General features: G+C 39.6%; 1 protein-coding gene across 2 annotated transcripts in view; it reads right to left on the bottom strand.

Annotated features, from left to right (window-relative positions):
• The window catches only part of LOC126475072 (disks large-associated protein 5-like), a 138,083-nt gene that overhangs the window by 99,374 nt on the left and 16,155 nt on the right, over nt 1-22,554 (bottom strand). For both annotated transcript variants that reach the window (XR_007586651.1, XM_050102631.1), the window contains exons 2-3: nt 15,632-15,963; nt 11,963-12,062 (exon numbers count right to left, since the gene is read on the bottom strand). Coding sequence is in view for 1 of the 2 variants with exons in the window: in XM_050102631.1 (XP_049958588.1) it covers nt 11,963-12,062; nt 15,632-15,963 (432 nt within the window). In the remaining variant the exon portion in view is untranslated. The remainder of the gene's footprint in view (nt 1-11,962; nt 12,063-15,631; nt 15,964-22,554) is intronic.

The following is a 22,554-nucleotide window of genomic DNA, read 5'->3' as shown; positions in this document are numbered from 1 at the left end:
GAGAGAAGTTACACTGCCACGCCCTCTACGTCCTATACTTGGCACAATTAGAAAGATACAAAGAACTATTTTCTATGTCTATTTGGTATTATACTGTCTTAGAGTAACTGTTTTCTGTGTGCTGACAGTGGAAATACAGCACTGATTGTGCTCTCACCTTAGGAAGTTCCAAGTGTATACTGGATTGCAAATAAACATGTGTAATCTCAAATGGCATACGATTTAATGACTTAACACAGCAATATTTAAGGAAACATACATTCAAAGCTCCCACAGAACATTAGCAATGGAAAAGGTAGACTCTGACATAAAATCTGGCCAGTAGCTGTCTGCTTCAGAGTGTGCATCCACACTGCTTGCCACAAGGGACAAATAACGTGGTCAGTCTGATAATTCTGTTAAGTTCAGTGATTTACAACTGGCAACAATTTAAGCTGCGGCAGTTCCTGGAAGAAGACTTCTTGTTTGAGCTGTTAGCAACTTCTATGCCTGTGGCTCAGCAGTAAACTGCTTACTGCCTGAATGGAACATCTGTTGGTCAAGAACATTCACATCTAAATTTTTATACCACCTTTCAACCAAATGCTGAAGTCATGAGTGTACTGGTAGAGCAGACACAGAAAGTTTGCTTGGAAGATTCTCAAGTGACATGGATTTGGATTCTTTTCTTCATTTAGAAATGAAATAAGGCTGGAACATTATGAAAGCAGTGAACAGGCTTGCTAGTATACATTGTACGTATAAATGTCTAAAGTTAAAAATTTGATGACACAGAATTGCACAGTGCCCACATCTACAGTTCAGTTTCTGTGCTGTTGAACATAATTTGCAAATTGACTCCTCCATGGCATTGAGTAATTAGTTACCTGTTTTTCTCATGGCTTCCATACCCATCAACATGTCAGCATTTTGATGGTAGTTGTGAAATTCTTTTTGCATCTAACTTATAATTGTGGTGGAAAGTTATAGAAGTACCTCAGTCTTTAACCCTTTTAGTGCCAGACGTTTTCTCAAAAGATCACGTTAAAATTGCCATGCGATTTTACAGTAAAATACAGACCTCTGCCATACTTGCAATAAAATCTTAACTAATGCATAAAGGAATGTAATTTTTTTAATTTTTAGGGAATGCTGCTGACTACAGTTATATGTGCAATACACATTGTCAAAGAACATATTATCAGAGAAAAAAATTATTTTCATGATGGAGTTTATCGAAAAAAATTAAAACTTTGATTTCAGTTTACTCTGAGACCCATCAAATGATGATTACTCAAAAATTTCAAGTATTTATGGAATCTCTGTAGTTTGCTTAGCAAAAACATCATAAAGGAATACAAATTTTTTTTTATTTCACTAAGGAAAAAAATCAAAAAGAACATAACTTTACAAAAAAAATTGTTTTGCTCTGAACGTGTTCTCAGTTTTTCAGTCATAAATCACTGACAAATGTGAGGTTGCAGTTATAACTACTTGCACACATGCTGACCAACACATGAAGGATGCAGTCCTTTCTTGCAACAAACACATACTGTTCATAAACGCCGCTTCTTATCCTTCGTAAAACAAACACTACAGTAGCGTTCCTTTCTCCCCGGAAGAGTCTCTACACCATATACTGTTGGAGCAGGTACATTTATATCTGTTGCACTTGTGGTTGTAGTCCTTGCCTGAAACCACTGTTGAGAAAGTTTGCATATGACTATGCTGTTAAACTTCAGCCGTGTCAGTGGTTTGTCGCTGGGGTTTAGGCTTTCCTTGTACAAAACATATGCATTCAGCAACATCCTGGCAATTATGCTGAACACTACCTTCTTCCACATCTTGACAGTCCTCTCATCTAAATAGCAGTATGCCATCATATCAGATGAGTCAATGCCACCCATATACTTATTATATTCAAAAATTACATCTGGTTTCTTGGCCGACCGTCTATTGCGAATTGTCTTTTCTGATGATGTAGCAGAGGATGATGTACTCACAAGGAAGACTGGATTTCTCTGTGATTTCTTCTGTCTGAAGCCACAGAGAAGTATAAAAGATTTCGTGAAAAACTTTAGCTGACCTACAGCATAATTCAACAGAAGACCACGTGGCAGGAATTTTCTGTTTCTTCTAATTGTTACCGTTAGATAAGTGCAGACTGAATACAGCTTTTCTGCCAGAGGAATAGATGTAAAAGAGTTATTGCAAAACACATGGTAACCTTTTTGCATGTAGCTCCCAAGAGCTAGTAGTTTCATGACAACTACATATCTCTTATTTCGTTTTTGTCATCATCACTTTTTGCACCACGGTATGCATAAAACCCTAGGCAGTAATTTACTACTGAATCACACAGCATCCAAAATTTGACTCCCCATCTGTGATGATGTTTATTGGGAAGGTACTGGATTAGCTGTGAGTGCACCTTTGTCCCAACAAGACTTTCATCTACGCTCAGTTGCTGGTGTGGAGTGTAGTAGCGACGGAAAACGTTGTTGGCAATATCCACCAACACTTGAAATTTCGCTGTTGGATCATATAATGGGTGACCAGGAGGGTGAAGTTTCAAATTGTCTACAAAATCTAAGAACGGCAGCAACAATTGAAACCTGTTACATGAAAACATTTGTGAAAACCACGGTGTCAACAGGTTTGCATCAGTTGACCAATAACTAAAAGTAGTTGTTTTTTTTTTTTATCAGTCCCATTTTCAAAATCACTGCTATGAAAGCCTTCATTTCTGCTACAGTTGTTGGTTGCCACTATTTGATTCTCGAATTTGGCGATAAATGCGTTGACTGAATCACCTAGCGAGCGTATCTGTTAGTCTCAGTCGCCATAATCGTAAGTAGCTGCTGCGAGAAGAACAAATTGAAAAAATCAATTGGTGTGGCGTTTGCTGGTATATGTTTAGGGCCTGGTACTTCTGCATACACAAAGCTTGGAGGGGGCGGATTGTCTGATGCCTCATCCATTATTTCAACAAAAGTATTTGCACTGCAATTCAGTTGTGTTTGGTCATCGCAGTCATTTGCTGACGCACAATCGTCACTTGAAGAAGAAAACGACGAGTCCTCTTCTCCACCAGACATCTCATAATCCAATTCACTTTCTGCAAATCCTGCAAACTCATCTTCACTTCCACTATGTATCATATTATTGTTTAAATCACTCGTATCGAACCCCGACTTCTTACTTGATGACTCCATGCTGCCGCGAAATACTCTGTAACACCAGAGAAGTTTATTTTACTCGGAATAACACACTGACAATCGAAAAGAAGATCGATATGCTGTGCCTTCGACCTTCCTTCTGCATCCTGGCTAGGAAATACTAACAACTTTGCCTTCAAGTGCGGAAAAAATGAATGAGAAGGGCATCACGATCAGATCGTTACTAAGATTTTTCGCCGAAAATCTGGATCACGATCAGATCGTATTTGGCACTAACAGGGTTAAAGTGCCATTTGATGCGTGAGCAAAAAACTAATATCTATAACTTTGCCATCTCTACACTGAAATTGTATAACACTGCCGTTAACAGCCCCCTTCCACACCAGAGAGCTCCAAAAGATGTGAAATTCTGGCTTAAATCGAACTGAACACCTCACATAGAGAGAGTTCCTAATGTCTAGGTCTATCTTGAAATAACGCAGCATAAAAACCAACTGCGTGAGCACATGGGTGCTTGCCTCTCCTCTGGCAACCCATATGAAAAGAGCACGACAAGAATTTCATTACAGAGTTGCCTCCAGTACAACTAAGAATTGGCAACACCTTTTCAAATATCTGGTACTCTGTCAACGTGCATTTAATTGTGTGTGTGATCCTGAACTGTTCCACTGAGTTAATTTTCTACTTCCTTTCCACCTCAATGGCCCATGCTATTAATCTTCATCTTACATTAGACACATAAAATTTAATTTTTGGATGCCAGGAATTCCATTCTTCAAGTAAGTAACAACTGTTCTTATCTTTAGTGTTGCGTTTTGAAGCTCAGGGACCAATACTGCAATGAGGGAGAACTGCTGCTGACACACTCTTAAGATCAGTGGTTCAGCCTATGTTTTGCGATGAAAGACCAATGTGAGTTATCAGTTCTAATCACAGTGAGGATCAGCAAACTCATGGTTCTTGTTTTTCCTTTTATTTAATGGAACTGCAGGGAGACTTACCAGACTTCTCGTGCCATGCATTAAGTCTCCTCCGATTCAGGTTTTTTCCCCAACTCTACACGCCTTTTCCTAAAACTCTCCAGTTCCTTTCCCTTCATCCCTTCTGCCGGAAGAAGGAGCCACTGGCTCAAAGCTTGCCGAAGTGAAACTGTTTTATATGTGTGTTCTCTTTCTGCCACTTGGGGAGTAGATTTTTTTAAATCTACACAATTACATTATATTGTCAAAAATTGATTATTTTCATAGTTAAAAAATAGACATTAGGATGGAACACCACAAACATAGCTCCAAGCTTAGTTGAGCATATATTCAACTTAATCAATTTTAAATCTAAATCCTTGTTTCAAATCCTCCAGTGCAGTTCCGCGGGCACGCTTTGACAAAGGCCTTACTGGCCGAATGCTTTATTTGTGACAGTCTTTTTGTTCTATCTACCTGCCACTAAGCATCTCCGCTATACAGTGAGTAGCAACTTTCCTTTTTATAATATTGTTACATTCCATCCTGGATTTTCCACTGTTTGATCATCTGTTCTTCATATATAGAGTCAATATCTGGCACTTGTGGCCAAACGAACTTAATTCCTTGTTTCAGGAGATACTTGATGTTATATGCTAAACCCGAATCACTGCCTGAAACGACAGCTTGTAATCTGAACAATACACACTGATGTAACCAAAATCATGGGATCTCTCTTAACACACTGTCCGACCTCGTTTTGCCCAGCATGTTGCAGCAACTTTTATGGACTGAGCAAGCTGTTTGAAGTCTCCTGCACAAATATTGATTGATGTTGCCTCCTTAGTAGGTTTGTCGGTGCAGGAGTTTGTGCATGGAGTGACCTCTCAATTATGTCCCATAAATGTTCGATGTGATTCGTGTTGCGTGATTTGCGTGACCAAATCATTCGTTCAAACTGTTCGGAACGTTTTTCATACCAATTGCAAACGATTATGGTCCGGTGAAAATCCCATCATTGTCTGGAGACATGAATCCATGAATGGCTGCAAACGTCCTCAGAGTAGCCAACTCTAACCATTTAGTCAATAGCTCAGTCCATTCAGTGTAAACACAGCCTACACCATTATGAAATCACCACCAGCTTGCCCAATACCTTGCAGACAACTTGGGTCTATAGCATCAGCTCTTACCAACTGAAATCTGGCGATTTCATGATGTTAGCAAAGGCACTCTAGTCTGCTGCCATAGCCAATTAACCCAAACTTTGCTGCACTGTTCTAACGGATCTGTTCATCATACGTCAAACACTGATTTCTGTAGTTATTTCATGCAGAGTTGCTTGTCTGTCAGCACTGTCAACTCTACACAAATGCCGCTGCTCTCTGTCATGAAGTGAATGCTGACTGGAATTGCATTGTCAATGGCGAGAGATAATGCCTAAAATTTGCTATTTTTGGCGCACTCTTGATATTGTGGATCTGCGAATATCGAATTCTGTAACGATTTCTGAAATGGACAGTCCCATGCGTCTAGCTCCCGATACCAACCAGCATCACATCAGAAATCATTTCACATAAATCATCTGAATATAAATGAAAGCTCTGTCAAGTACTGCCTTTTTATATCTTGTGTACATGATACTACTGGCATCTGTATAAGTGCCTATTGCTATCCCATGACCTGCCGTTTTCTTAGTTGTAGGCCCATAACAATTAAAAAATGAGAACTTGTCTATATACCAACGCTCAATGTCTGTCTTCCTCAATTACACACTGTCACTGGCATCAATGCTCTCTATTAAATCGTGTATCTGTAATCCTGGACTAACTATGGCTGGTGGTCCAAGTAACCCAAAAACAGAGAAATCTGTGCACATGACCTCTGAAATCTTAAATTACTGCCAGATATACACATGTGAACAAAAAGCTGATCAATGGTCAGTTTTGTGGATTAATTGTGTAACACACATTATATACTTAGAAAGACTGATGGCATTCCAGTTAAATGACATCGGTAGATTTTTCACAACCAGATTTTAAAACACTTTTTCTGGAGGATGGATTATTTGGCACTACATGGCACTATCTAATGTATACTGTGGATGTTTAGTATGTACTGGTGAGTGGTAAGGTTCAACTGAGAGCCAGCAGAGCTGTAAAAGTTTTGGTGTACGAATGGTCAGTAACCATGATGGTCAAAGTATACACAGTTTATGGTATTGTTATATGATCTGACATATCATTATTTGCTGTTTTTGTGGTACAAGAACTGGTTTGGTTTGTGTTACACAAATTTTATGTTACTTCCTCAAATGGAATGCTAAATGTGTCAAAATCTGCTGTTGCACAGAGAGATGGATTACATTAGATGAACTTGTTAATATACACAGTATTAATTCCATTCAAGACTGTTTATGTATTCAATGTTGCTGCCCATTACAGAGAGATGCTACTAACAGTTCTGAAGAGCTATGTTGCATGTACAGATCATGTTTTTGTAACATGCAATGCATACTTCTTAAGGCTCATTCACACTGGCCATCATGTCTTGGCCCATCGAAACATGTTTTAACTTATTTCATATGGTGGCATTTGCACTGGCCATCACGACAGAGCACCCTCAAGGTTTCTCAAGAACAAAGTTTTGATGGATCACATCATTGTTTCATTGCCCTTCACGTGACTCCAGGCTTATTTCCTTCCGATACACAGCCATGCTGTCATCCTCCCATCTCCGTTTCATCATGCATTCATTAGTTTGTGGTTTCCGTGGTTGATATCAGTTTTTAGTCTACGTTTTTACTATTTATTCGTTAGACTGTAAACTGTTCAGCCATGCGAGTTGAAATCACTATTTGAACTGATTTGCTGTGACATGACGCACTGTGTGAATACACCCTGACGAGATGGTGCTGTAACGGTCTGTGTGAATTGGCCTTTATTCCCAAGCAGTACTTCAGTGAAAGTTAACATCATCACAGAGGCTTAGCTTCAAGAGATAGTAATTAATTTACTCAACTGTAAACAAATATCTAACTGAAGCCAATGAGAGTTTGGGAACTAATCTACATTTGTATTTGCATCACGCTCTATAAATACCTGCTAGGTGCATGACTGAGGGCGTTTCCCCACTGAACCACACATTGTGGTCTCTTTCCCCTCCATTCACATTTGTAGTGCAGATAGAATATTATTGTTTAAAAGTTTACATGCACATTGCTGTAATTTGTCTAATTTCATCTTTGCAGACACGATGGGAGGATAATGTAGGGCAGATAGTAATGCATTGTGAGATTCTTTACTTCACTAATCGTTCTTAGAACTCTATAATTCTGCCTGTATGGAATAGTTGGCATCTATTACAGTCTACAGTTCAGGCTAACCAGTATTTGCTCGATTGATGCTTTTACATTCATTCAGTACTGTCTTTGCAAAATGCCGTGACCTGTAGAAGCACAGTTGACAGGGCACGCATGGGGAAAGAGGTAGAGGCCAGTGGGCAGGCACTGTACGGGAAGTGCTGCTCTGAACTGAAGCCTACGCTCACAGGTTTTAAGTGCAGCCTCTCCACACCCACACTTGCTATTCAGAAAGATCTGTCACCCTCCTTTGATTAGTATCTAAAAAAAAATTTCACTGAAGATGCAGCGATTTGTTTTCACTTGGCTTCTTAACCATTTGTAACTTTCAGAGAAGTGTCAGGAGTACCGAATTTTGAGTGAAACACATTTCTCTGGTTGTCATGTTAAAATTTGCTTCTTGTGGCAAAACACAGTGGAGTATACAGTGTCATCCCTCTAACATGTTGTGCAGACACAAATGCGAGACATTTCTGAAACAGTGGTTTATTAAGTGAAGAACTGAGAAAAAGTAAAGTCAGTAGCTTATTAGAAATGCACTTCCTCCATATAAAATAAACTTCTATTGTCTTCACTTATGTTGTTCCACAACCCATAGCATTTCTCATTTCACCAGCTATCGACAGTCCCTAAAAATAACAGTCTTTCATCAAAAATGTCTGTCATTAGTGGATCAACACAGCAGATAGTGAACTCTGGCACAATAACCATATAGTAGTGTGCTATCATTTGCAAGAATCTCAAACAGTTTATGAAATATGAGGAATGTAGTGAATATTTCATTCTGGATTTATCACTGGCACGGCACAACTGCAAATGAGTGTGCTGCACCAAATCAATTTTCTTGTGGTTGGTGACAGAGACCTCCACCCAAGTATGAAGAAAATTTCAAGATGTTAGCTAAATTTCATATGTAGCAACATATTACATAATTTGCACCTAATGCAAAATCATGGCAACCGAGTAGTTTCTGTAAAATCATTTGAGAAAGATTGCAGGGCACGAGCCTCGATTCTGTCATTGCCGACCGACTCAAAGATTGCAAACACTTGCCAGCATCCTGTTCCAAACAAACGAGTGAACTTTCTCAGCGCTTTGGATGGAAACTGGTAACTTCAAATCAGCTATCTTATCCCGCACAAACTATATTAATCCGAAGCATCAGGGTAATGTTTTACAATGGGTTCCAAGTGTTATGTAAGGCATTGCCTATACACACTTATTCACTTTTCCCATTATCTTGCCAATTAAGTCTGACACCTGCATTTACTGATCCTATGTGACCACTGTATTTCATACACAAATATTTGGGTGTAACAATTACAGTATAGTCATTTTCTTATTTCGTGTAGTGCCCAATTTTACATTTCTGAACATTTAAATAAAGTTGCCTCTCCCTTTAAAACTTTGAAATGTTATGAAGATCTAACTGAATATTTGTGCAGCTTTTTTCAAATAGTACTTCACTATCAATAACCATTTGCAAAATTTCCAATGTTACAGTTAATATTGTCTGCAAACTTATTAATATGCAACTTTAATAGTTAAAATCTGACACACTTTGTTGTTAGTCTAATTGGAGAACCAAAATAATTGGAAAACTAAGGAGCATTTTATAGTAAAGCTAAATTCCTGAAAACCATGGTAAAATTTTGGGAGATCTTTGACATTACCCCCTCCTCTCTTTTATTGTTTTAACTGCCTGACTGAAAATAACAGTTAAAGCCTAAGCATCTCAAGCATTTAGGATGGAATTTTTAATATGAACCGATTCCTGTTGATAAATCTACTCAATACAATCTAAAATGCCTGATCACGCAGTATTTCCTCTGCACCTACAGCACTTTTGACACTGATGCTATGCTAAAGGCCTAGAAACAGTAATATACACTATGTGGTCAAAAGTACTCCGACACCTCACTGAAAATGACTTACAAGTTTGTGGCACCTTTCATTGTTAATGCTGGAATTCCATATGGCCTTGATGACAGCTTCCACTCTTGCAGACATACGTTCAATCAGGTGCTGGAAGGCTTCTTGAGGAATGGCAGCCCAGTCTTCACGGACTGCTGCAGTGAGGAAAGGTAGCAATGTCGGTCAGTGAGGCCTGACATGAAGTCAGCATTCCCAAAGGTGTTCTATAGGATTCACATCATGACTCTGAGCAGGTCAGTCCATGACAGGTATGTTATTGTCGTGCAACCACTTCGCCACGGGCCGGGCATTATAAACAAGTGCCTGATCATATCGAATGATGCAAATGCCACCCCCAAATTGCTCTTCAACAGTGTGAAGCAAGAAGGTGCTTAAAACATCAATGTAGGCCTGTGCTGTGATAGTGTCACGCCAAACAACAAGGGGTGCAAGCCCCCTCCATGAAAAACATGACCACACTGACACCACCGCCTCTGAATTTTACTGTTGGTACCACACACGCTGGCAGATGTTCACCGGGCATTCACTATACCCACATCCTGCCACTGGATCGCCATGTTGTGTACTGTGATCCGTCACTCCATACAGTATTTTTCCACTGTTCAATTGTCACATGTGTAAGCTCCTTACACCAAGCAAGGCATCGTTTGTCATTTACCGGTGTGATGTGTGGCTTATGAGCAGCCGCTTGACCATGAAATCCTACAATTGTGGGTAAAGGTATTTATCTTATGGTCATAATGATGGGCCTCTAAGCTCTCCCAAACGTATATTTCCTCCGGCCAATGAGAAGTACAGCCCCTCAGCTCCTCTATCACCCAGGAAGTGCAGCAGAAAAGTGTGTCGCCAGTCACATGCTCTTCCTACATGGAACGCATGGTTGCAACTCTATGCCTATGTTATTCCAGGAAGGCATGGTTAAATTTCTCAAGATCCTCTCCAAAATTTTAGATCTCAAATTACACAATACTGAATCCACCGATTCTTCAGCCCATCTATAGGAAATAACAGCTGCTGGTCAGGAATTTCCAATTCCCTTTTATGGTGGTAGCCACCCAACCACAAAACTACTCAACAAGCTGAAGTATAAGCAAACACTGCTTCCATACCATCCACCGAAGCTACAGCTCAATTGTAGAGTTTTTGATCAGGTGCAGCAGTGGATCGGAAACTTTACCACACCGAAAACCCCCGGCTACCAAGAGGTTTCTTCAGCTGTATTGCCAAGGTCAGTGTGCGTGTAGGCAAGTAAGACTATTCTGCGTGAACTGTGCACACAATTTGAAGCCCGTGCTCAAACACTGATGACAATTTTGATATAGAAGGCTAAATATAAGCTGGACGAGCCCCTTGCAGTAACATTGTGTGAACAAGCTGAGGTGACAGAAGGTGTTAATTCAATGTAATATTTTACCGCATTATGTATTTTTACTAATAAAATTTTAATATTAATCATTCAATTACAATTTCTTTCACTTTAAAACAGCAATATCACTTTTCAACCTGGAACTTCCACAGTCCCCGACACTTTGCCTGAAACTTCCATTGTCACATACTGATTCCTCTGGACTTTCTACTACCCAACAAACATTACACACACCACCAACAGTCGAACAGAGATAAGTGAAAGAACTGTACATATGATACACGTCCATAGTTCACTATAAAGCTTATCTGTCCTTTGTATTCATACTTAACATGCTCGATGTGATCACCTAGTCCTAGACTTCGCTTTCTTTCATTTCATTTCAACAGCATGTACATTAGTACATACAGATTTCATATTATCTTTCTATTAAAAATACACACACACACACACACACACACACACACACACACACACACACACAGAAAGAGAGAGAGAGAGAGAGAGAGAGAGAGAGAGAGAGAGAGAGAGAGAGAGATTTTTCACAATTTTCACTTTGCTTCCTCCCATCCTTATGGGAAAACTGGATTTCACAGACGTCTCTTGTATGAAATCTAATGCTCTTTCACATGGTCTAAAAGTGTTTTTTTTTTTTTTTTTTTTTTTTTTTTTTTTTTTTTTTTTTGGGGGGGGGGGGGTGCAACATGAATGTTTTTGAGAGGGTGGGCACTTTCGATATTTTCACAGAATGGCCAAAAATACTGCTGCTTTTCAGCATGCCCTAGTATCAACAGTGTTCATCAGAAAAACAAACCTGATTAGTACATTTTGTGGAAAATGTTGTCTACTTCGTTTTTCGAAGGTGACCACTTGGGACAGAATACAATATTCAAGATATAAGCAAAAAACTGAGAAAGTGTGAAAAATTTGAGTTTTTTGCATGTTTTGGTGTGAAACCAAACTCTCACATGGCAATAAATATGAAATTCACATTCAGCAAACCAAAAGCATGTAGAATTCCTGAGAAACATAACTTCTACAACTCAATATCTTAATGGGAAAAAAAAAAAAAAAATAAAAAATCACCATTTGTACAACAAGCACAAATTACAAATTAACTATCTACTGTAGTACCAGTTAAATTCAGCTAAATATAAACTTATAAAAATTATTAGTGGCTTACCTATTTTCTCCACATTCACAGAACATGGTGTTAGTGTTATCTTCAAATCTGTTTTCTGCTTATGACTGGACATGGGGAGCGGTGCAATGCCTTTGGGTGCCTGAAAGAAAATTGTTTGCATATACAGAACAGCAGCAAATGCTGTAAAATGCATTTATAGTTAAATTTCCTTGCAAACTAAACAAATTTTTATTTTTATTTTACACAAAAAGGTATGTCCATTTTGACAACGTAATTTTGGAAGACACGTCTCATTGCATTAATGTACAGATTGCTTTGATAAATGCAAGTGAATTTTGTCAGTATACATTTGTTGCTAGCACCACCAACCTAGCCCCATATGGGAAGTCACATGCTCTGCCTGTCACAGGCCAGAACAAGATGGGGAGTGGGAGCAACACCTCTCTAATAAACTGTGGACCAATTGGCTTAGCTGGTACAGCCTTGTAAAGATATCTTGCCAGTTACAGCGAAGACACCAACAGCAGATCCAGCTGAGCAGCAGTCATTTGGAACGGCGAAAGAGGCAACACTCCATTGTGAGGATAATACAGAAGCAGTCTTATAGAAGCCCATAAAGGTTGCAGCCTCCACCATTCTTCTCACGTTGGGTACATCATCGCATCAGACATTTATGCGACTCACGATTCTCCAGAAATGAAAAATGATTGGTCTGATTAATGATGTCTATTAAAGCAAAGAAAAAGGTCAGACAATGTGGTGCTGGAAGTACATTAAATACTGGAGCATGGAGTGTGTGGGGAATCAACAAACAGCAAGAATTAAAACACAAACTAAAGTTTAAGTTGAATTAGCAGTGATAAAAAGAAAAAAGTTACAAGAATCTGGAATTATTGCATATTCCATATTCAAAAGTGGCGTAGATACAGACAAGCATCAGCTATAGTTTGAAACTTAATAATGAAGGAATTGAAATTAACATTTGTAACTCCACACATATTACTAAAAGAACAATGCCTAGATACCAATTAACAGGAGACTACCCGGCTTCCTGTAAATGTCTAGGCAGTTCAACAAGAAATGGACACTGCAACAGTTAAAAGAAGAACTTCACAAAATCCGTATATAAAATTTGTGAAAACAATAGGAATGTTTTAGGGGACTTCCGAATAAGGACAGGACAGGACAGGTTTCACAAAACAATGGAAAAGTAATACTTAACTGTATCAGACAACATTTAATAGACAGTCCTATATCTCTTTCAGAATCAAAAGTAGAGTCTTTGAACACAAACATATCTAAATATACATATATATGGAAAAAAGATACATATATATGGGATATATATGTATATCCATATATATGGATATACATATATATGGAAAAAAGATGAATCAAACATATAATAGATTATATTTCATCTAAGGAAAATTCAATTGAGGAAACTAATGAATACAAGACAGAATGGTGGTCACTACTCACCTTCATCAGGAGAAATGTTTAGAACTGCCGACAGAAACACACGAAATTGATGACATTAGGGAGTGGGGAAAGTTGAAAAAGAGGAAGGGCAGGTTACTCATACTGCTGAAAGAGAGGATTATGTGTATGGCATCTCTAGTGAAGCTCTGAAAGACAAGCAACATCACTGAGGTTAGGTTAGTGTTGTTTTAACGTCTCGTCGACAACGAGGTCATTAGAGACGGAGCGCAAGCTCAGGTTAGGGAAGGAAATCGGCCGTGCCCTTTCAAAGGAACCATCCCGGCATTTGCCTGAAACGATTTAGGGAAATCACAGAAAACCTAAATCAGGATGGCTGGAGACAGGATTGAACCGTCGTCCTCCCGAATGCGAGTCCAGTGTGCTAACCACTGGGCCACCTCGCTCGGTCATCACTGTTTGATGGCGACAGAAGAAAGGGGACATAATTCGGTAGAATTACGTTTTGGGCATTTCTGTTATCCATTAAATATAAGAAAATTTCTGAACTTTAGTTGTCTATAAATGAGGAAGAGTTTGTGTGTGTGTGTGTGTGTGTGTGTGTGTGTGTGTGTGTGTGTGTGTGTGTGTGTGTGTGTTAATAAAATAAATTTAAAAATTGTGGAGAAGGGCAAAAGTGTACAAGAAGTCTATGTATCAATGTTATTTACACGTGTTTTGATACTTACACAGATTTTTTTAAATTTTTTTTAAGCTACTCCTCTTTAGAGGTGGTGTGAGCGGAGTTCATCAGCAGAAATCCAGACATCACAGCAAGCACTACATATTTGTCAGTTCCATAAGGACTGCTAAGGGGAAACTCCCAATACTTCCTATTTGAGAGTGTCTCCATGGACATTCAGGGACAATAATACAAAAACAGGAGTACCACGTAAAATGGAAGTTGATGACTTAACAGTCTGAGTTTTGCTTTTAATCACAAAAGTACACCAGGCTTATAAAATGTTAATTTGACTGTTTCAGAATAAAATAAAGCAAACAAGGATAACCACTGTAACTGAACATTTATTTTTTTCTTCAGTGTGACAGTACTGAAGGCAGAGATGTCGCAGGCTGAGAAATATGGGGAAATAGTGCACACTGTTAGGTAAACGAAAGGCTGCAAGTTAATTTGCATTTTACCAATTTCATATATCACTGTGTTTAAAGATAATATGTTGAAGGAAGTTAAGGAGGGCAAATTTCATGAAAGAAACAGTGTTTTATTCACTCAACAGGTACCAGGAGGTGAAGCATAATTCACACTAGAAAATTTAAGGAAAGTTCTCACTGCAAGAACTGAGCACTTGAATACTTGCAGTCTGAGTGGTTCATTCCTGTACATTTTAGTGTGTGTCTATATATACGTATAAAGCACCAGATGATGTGAAGAACAATATACAAGTGGATGAAAGTGTTCGGAGTGAGACATTTGCTCTATTAACCACACATTATTTTACAGGGTAGGAAAGATACTGTAAAATAATTTCATCAGAAGCAATAGGCAACACAGCACCTAACAAAATAGTTGCACAAACACACACACATTTGTAGAACCAGTAACAGAAGTCTTGTTATGAATTCAGGGCAAGAAATATGAGGTAGTATTTTTGAAGAAGGTATTTTTCCTTTAAGATAAGGATAACTTTTGTACTTACAGAATAGCATTATTGCATTAAATTGTAATCTAATGGATGAATGTAATATGTTTTGATATATGAAAGTGGCAGCTGTTATCAGATCTCAAACAATAGTGCAAGCAAAGGATATTTGAGCATAGCAGAGGTCCACATTTATGACTAATAATGTGAACTAATACACAATTAAACTGAAAGAGTAGTGCAAAAGGACATTTTGGGTATAATGACATTTTTATATACTGCAAGTTTGTAAAGGACCAATTTAGTAATTTTATTTGTGTGCGCCAATATTGGATTAGAGTCCTGTCTACCACAAACTTTCACTAATTGTGGTGTTTTCTTTAGGTGTGGAAGTTGTCCAAGGTAAAAATTACACCAAACAAATGTCTACCACGTCACAAACCTACAGAAGAACACAGATGGTGTGGAGATACTTTCAAATATATGACAATATCAAGCTGACAGTACAACTGGTATCTTAGTTTGAGTTATCAGAGAAACATACCACTGAACAGATGAAAAAACTGGGAAAGAAAGAAAACATATATTAAGAACTAAGTAAAGCCATTAATACAGATTCTATCCTGACCTTGAATTTAAAATTATTTGGTGCAAGTTTAGGCAGCTCATTTTTCTTCTGGATAGTAGCAGTTTGATTTAATTTTGCTGTTCTACTCATAGACCGTGTTACACGTACAGCAGCGGTAGCTGGTTTTTCTGGTAGAATATCCAGCTTCTTCGATGTCTTTGTTTTAAGCAGAGCATCCGTTCTAAAAGGTGACCTTGTTTTGTAAGGTGACCCAATGTTATGACGAACATGAGTCACAATAAATGGCTTTCTCTTTGTTTTATTTTTCTTTTTGGCTTCCTCTCTGGTCCTTTTCCAAGCCTCCAGCTGTCTCGCACGAACATCTTTCACAGCTGAAAAAGAACAATTAAGTACATATTTCCAAAGGAACTACGACATGAAGAAAAGCTCTTTCACAGCCTTTTTTTAAAAAAAAAAAAAAAAAAAAAAAAAAAAAAAAAAAAAAAAAAAAAAAAATCTTAGACTGACCAGTATTTGACCCTTGACCTTTTAGTTTCAAGGATTTTCTGCCAGATCATGAGGCCTGACTTCACAATGGAAGTAATACAAACAGTTCATTTCATGATACTCAAATTTCTGAAGCACATGATAATCTTGTTGACTATAGGAAAGACTTGTTTGTACTATTTTTTTTATGAAATGACTTTACAGACCAAAATTTAAAAATATAGACTAAAACTGATCAATCTGGAAAAATATACACTTTTACAGATTTTACTGATCACTTTCCATTGTTGCAACTGCCTTTCAACAAATTACTGATAAGGAACATAAAATACCTATTACTAAAACAGGACTTCCTTAGTTAAAGTTTGCAGTCAGTTTACATCACAAGGAAGCATTTACTAATAAAACTTTAATTTATAATGAAGGCATTAATATTGTTCCATCATTATGCAACTTCTCAAAACAAGTTGACACCTTACATGTACATAACAGGTCTTAAATTAAATTTAACACTGGATATACATATTCCTCCACCCTCCATGAGCCATGAACCTTGCAACTGGTGGGATGGCTTGTATGCTTCTGATACAGATACCCATACTGCAGGTGCAACCACAATGAAGGAGTGTCTTGAGAGGCCAGACAAATGTGCTTTTCATGAAGAGGAGGAGGAGGAGCAGCAGCAGCAGCAGCAGCCTTTTTAGTAGTTGCAGGGGCAACAGTCTGGATGACTGACTGATCTGGCCTTGCCGTGCTGGTACCACAGCTGTAATTTTTCAAGAGGGCATGCAGTACAACTGCATGGTTAAATGATGGTGACATCCTCTTGGGTAACATATTCCAGAAGTAAAATGGTCTCCCATTTGGATCTCCAGGCGCGGACTACTCAATAGGATGTTGTCGTCAGGTCAGAGCATGGGATACTGGATCCGTTAATCGTGCAGGTAGATTAGAAAATTTTAAATAGGGGATGGATAGGTTGAAGTTACGTATTGTGGCAATTTCTGAAGTTTGTTTGCAGGAGGAGCAGGACCTCTGGTTAGGTGAATACAGGGTTAGAAATACAAAATCAAAGAGGAGTAATGCAGGATTAGGTTTAATAAGCTAGGTTGGTTGATTAAAGGGACCAAACTACTACATCATCGGTTCCTTTTTTCTTGAATAAACAGGTCTACGAAACTGTAAATCAGAGGAAAACCCAAGTTCTACAAAAGCTAGACACAAGAGAAGAAAGGGGAGAGGGGGCATACAAGAAGAAAGGTTGGCGAGATGGCCTATCTAGGGAGCAGTTGGAAACCCCCAAAAGCAAAACGCAATGAAGGGGCATATATCAGTAGCATACTTGAAAAGCTGTTGTTGGTGCCTGATCTGCAATGGAGGGACCAGAGCCTCTTCGAGTAAGATCTCCAAAGGGCTAGTTCGAAAGGCTTCTCTCAAAAGTATCAAAAGTAGAACCCTGCAGTTGTGTATCAGATCCACTATCCGCAATGCTGAGGGTGATGCTAAACTGTATGCCAGACGCCCATAATCAAGACAGGACTGTATCAGGGCTTTGTAAAGCTGCACAAGGATAGTTCAATCTGCACCCCAGCTGGTGTTACTCTGGCAGCAAACCGCATTAAGGTGCAGCCAGCACTTTTCTTTAAGCTAGCGAAGATGGGGACTCTACATCAAGGAAGCATCGAAGGCCAGTCCTAAAAAAACTGGTACATCTCTACCACACTGAGAAGCTGGTCGTCGAGGTAAAGTTCTGGCTGCGGGTAAATGGTACCATGTCAATTGAAGTGCATGAAGTGAGTCGTAGCAGCTGAAAACTGAAAGCCACAGGTGAGGGCCCATTACTGTGCCTTGAAGTCAACATTCAGCAGAACACACTATAAGAGTAATAGTAGAGGCAGAAGTCATCAGCATGCAAGGAGGGTGCTGCTGAGGACCCCACAGCTGTTGCTAGACCACTGATGGTTACTAGAAAGAGAGGGACACTGGTACAGTGCTCTCCAGGACCCCATTCTCTTGGATATGGGGGACAGGGTTACAGTGGGAAGCACCAACTCGAACCAGAAAGTATGGTGCAACAAGAAGTTTTGGGTAAAAATTGGGAGCAGACCCCCAGAGACCCGAACTGTGTAAGGTAGACAGAATGTGGTGTCGCCAGGTGGTGTCATATGCCTTTTGCAGGTTGAAGAAGACGGCCATAAGGTGTTGACTGGTGGCAAAAGCTGTTCAAATGGCAGGCTTCAGGTAGACAAGATTATCAATAGTGAAACGGCCTTGGCAAAAAAAAACCCTGGGGCAAAGCCAGAAGACACACTCAAGGAGCCAACACAGCTGCTGGCTCACCATGCATTCAAACAACTTACGGAGAACACTGGTGGAGCTAATTGGGTGATAACTGTATCTCTAGAGAGTGCTTACCTGATTTCAGTACCGGGATTATGATACTGTCTCACTGCTTCAGATTCAGTTAAAGATGGCAAGGTTATGACAAAGACAATTGTAATAAAACTGGTTATGGTGACAGATGTACTAACTGACCTTGGATCATATGAAATGACCAATTACCAAGTTGAAGATTCAGAAACCAGAAGTCCTCTACCATATAGCTACATGAAAACGTATAAACGTCAACATATATAAATGCTCAACGTATTTACAATTATGATTCTGGACTTCTCAAAAGGATAAGCAGTGATACAATTACTTGTATTTTATATTTTATTTATGAAATTTATATTTCAAAGATGATTTTGCACATATTGGTCGATATAAGATAGTATTTTCTTTGCTACATATTGTTAGAGGTAAATCTTTGTCTTTTGAGCAGCGAGTGGTACGAGTTGGAAGTACGAGGATGGAGTACAAGTTGTGTGTGTTGTGTTAGCACTATGGTTTATGCTGTTCTGAAGTGAAATGACTGAAAATATGTGTGTCCAGCTACAGAATGCACACCAGTGTTCATATTACTTAACTAAATGAGACCAAGCATCCTCTAGGCTAGTATGGAAAGTTTCATTTTAGAATGGACTATGAGCCTACAACAAAGAAGAAGAACAAAAGATTAGTATTATGAAAACAGTTAGGCGAACTCACATTCTACCTCTGCTACCTCTCTCTGCAGTGTGTAACTAACTCAGTATGCCAAGTGCTGTGAAAATGTGACCAGCTGCACAAATTATTAACTTACTTTTAAATGAACAAATCAACTTTGGGGTATAAGTGGGTGGTGATGATAAGACAGTCCACCGATAGGTGCTTTATCATTTGACAGTGGACGCAGGTTTACCCTGGAGCTTTATCAGAGAAGTGGGCTAGGACACTGACGAATTCCCACTCAGTGAATGGAGCATTATACGGCTCCAGGTGGTGCATAGTAAAAGATAATTACTTTCGTTCCACCAGCTGTTTTAAGGCATGAAAGGCAAGTTGGTAATGTCACTTGCTGAGACTCTAACATAACGCAGAGCAAAATGTTCAGCGACAGTGTCTGGGTCAGTGTAAACAGCATTATTCAAGGTACGATTTTTTACCCTCCACGCTGCCCTCCAGTACTAAATTGGTGTCTGGTATCAGCAGAGATGTCTGATCTTAGTCCAAACCTGCAAAGGTGAGACACAGGGTCTGATGGTTGAAACGTACCATACCCAGCAGTCTTACTTTCATCATTTCATTAGGTGGTGGACCTGTGCACATAGCTGCTTAAAATGCAAAGAGTTGTTCCACTGATGGGTGCCACTTATGGCATTTGAGAGCCCACCTATGATCTCTAATGCCCTCTGCGATTTCTGATTACCACAAAGGTACCGTCTTCAATCGGGCTGGGCCCAAGGAACAGGGGATCTCTACATCAGCTTCCAAGAGATTGGCTGCAGTTTTGGTCTGCACTACCTAATTGGTATCTCCATGCACCACAGAGCAAAGGAGCAAAGGGCAACAGCAAAGGCAAAAGCATCCCAGTCAGCACCGTTGAGAGCACATCTGGGTAGGTGTCCAGGGGAGTGACACTGAGGGAGGAACAGAAAGATCGAGAAGTGGTCACTGCCACACAAGTCATTACTCACCAGTGAATGGATGGGAGAAGACAAGAGCTACAGAAGGACAGGTCAATGGCTGAGAAAGTTCCATGTGCCACACTGAATTGTGTGGGGGCACTAGCATTCAGGAGACAAAGATCAAGCTGTGCCAATAAGTTTTCAAGGTCTTTATCACAGCCAGCTATCTTCGTTTTAACCCACAAAACATTATGGGCATTGTAATCATCCAAGATTAGGAAAGGTGGGGGAAGCTGAGAAGCCAATGCAAACAGTATGTTCCAAAACACTTCACCATCAGGACGGAGGTAAACACTGCACATGGTAATATCCTGAAATGCCCTTACCCGAACAACCACAGCAACCAAAGGTATTAAAAGGCACAAGTTCACTATCATGTCTAGAAGTTACGTGCAATCTCCTCCAGACACCTTATCACAGGTAGCACAATTCTTATGACATCCCTGGTATCCAAGAAGGGCTATAGTGCACATTGCTGGGAACCAAATCTCCTGAAAGGCAATGCTGAAGGCAGGGGAAGTGCTTAAAAGATGATGCAGCTGAGCCAGGTGGTGGAAAAAACCACTACAATTTCACTGGAGAATAGTGTCTATGTACTGTGAGACCATGAAGGGACCAAGGAGGCAAGTTATGCTGCACGGTCATCTGCTCCCACTGACAGAAATTAAGGCATCAAAATACATAGGTTATGGGTTCCAATGTGTGGTGTGACCCAGGGCCCATCAGAATGTCTGCCTCGGATGCACGTGTGGAACAGACAGGATCCGCTGGTGTGGGGCCACCAGAATATCCTCCTCCTTGGAGGACTACTACTTATCTTTCCTCCCCTTAGAGAATTTGGATCCCTGTGAGGGCTACTCTGAATTAGTTTCAGGTAATTACGACGATCGCGAAGTCCTGCGACCAGCAGCCTGTGGCTCCTTCAATCACTGGCTGGCATCCAGTTGTAGACCAGAAGAAGCCATGGAAGGAAGTGTTTTGAGGGACAGAGTCCAGTTGCAGACTAGAAGAACTCGGAAGGAAGTGTCCCGAGGGGCCCCTTATTAGCAAGAGAAACCAGGGGAAGGTGATTTGTCTCTGGCTAGGAGGTGGAGATCAATGTGCCCAGTGGGTGGTAGGCCAACAATATCAAAGTAGATGTGGGGCTGTGTAATACCCCAATTATAGAACCCATAATGAACAACCTTTTGTTGGACAAAGAAATAGAAAAATCAGTCATCCTGACAGTGATGACAGCTACTGACAACAAAATTTACACTCTTGACAGGTTGATTAACAGGAATGTTATGTAAATACTAATGCTTATCACAAAGAAAGGATTGAATGGAACATTAACATATGATACAAAACAAAAACTTTAAAGAAAGAATTCACAACTTATTACTGTTGTTGTTGTTGTCTTCAGTCCTGAGACTGGTTTGATGCGGCTCTCCATGCTATTCTATCCTGTGCAAGCTTCTTCATCTCCCAGTACCTACTGCAGCCTACATCCTTCTGAATCTGCTTAGTGTATTCATCTCTTGGTCTCCCTCTACGATTTTTTACCCTCCACGCTGCCCTCCAGTACTAACTTGGTGATCCCTTGATGTCTCAGAACATGTCCTACCAACCAATCCCTTCTTCCAGTCAAGTTGTGCCACAAACTCCTCCCCAATTCTATTCAGTACCTCCTCATTAGTTATGAGATCTACCCATATAATCTTCAGCATTCTTCTGTAGCACCACATTTCGAAAGCTTCTATTCTCTTCTTGTCCAAACTATTTATCGTCCATGTTTCACTTCCATACAAGGCCACACTCCATACAAATACTTTCAGAAACGACTTCCTGACACTTAAATCAATACTCGATGTTAACAAATTTCTCTTCTTCCGAAACGCTTTCATTGCCATTGCCAGTCTATGTTTTATATCCTCTCTACTTCGACCATCATCAGTTATTTTGCTCCCCAAATAGCAAAACTCATTTACTACCTTAAGCATCTCATTTCCTGATCTAATTCCCTCAGCATCACCCGATTTAATTCGACTACATTCCATTATCCAAATTTTGCTTTTCTTGATGTTCATCATTTTTTCAAGACAGTGTCCATTCCGTTCAACTGCTTTTCCAAGTCCTTTGCTGTCTGACAGAATTACAATGTCATCGGCGAACCTCAAAGTTTTTATTTCTTCTCCATGGATTTTAATACCTACTCCGAATTTTCCTTTGTTTCCTTTACTGCTTGCTCAATATACAGATTTAATAGCATCGGGGAGAGGCTACAACCCTGTCTCACTCCCTTCTCAACCACTGCCTCCCTTTCATGCCCCTCGACTCTTGTAACTGCCATCTGCTTTCTGTACAAATTGTAAATAGCCTTTCGCTCCCTGTATTTTACCCCTGCCACCTTCAGAATTTGAAAGAGAGTATTCCAGTCAACACTGC

The sequence above is a fragment of the Schistocerca serialis genome, chromosome 4 (assembly GCF_023864345.2).
Source record: "Schistocerca serialis cubense isolate TAMUIC-IGC-003099 chromosome 4, iqSchSeri2.2, whole genome shotgun sequence".
NCBI lineage: Eukaryota > Metazoa > Arthropoda > Insecta > Orthoptera > Acrididae > Schistocerca > Schistocerca serialis.
This window is presented reverse-complemented; position numbering and strand designations above follow the sequence as displayed.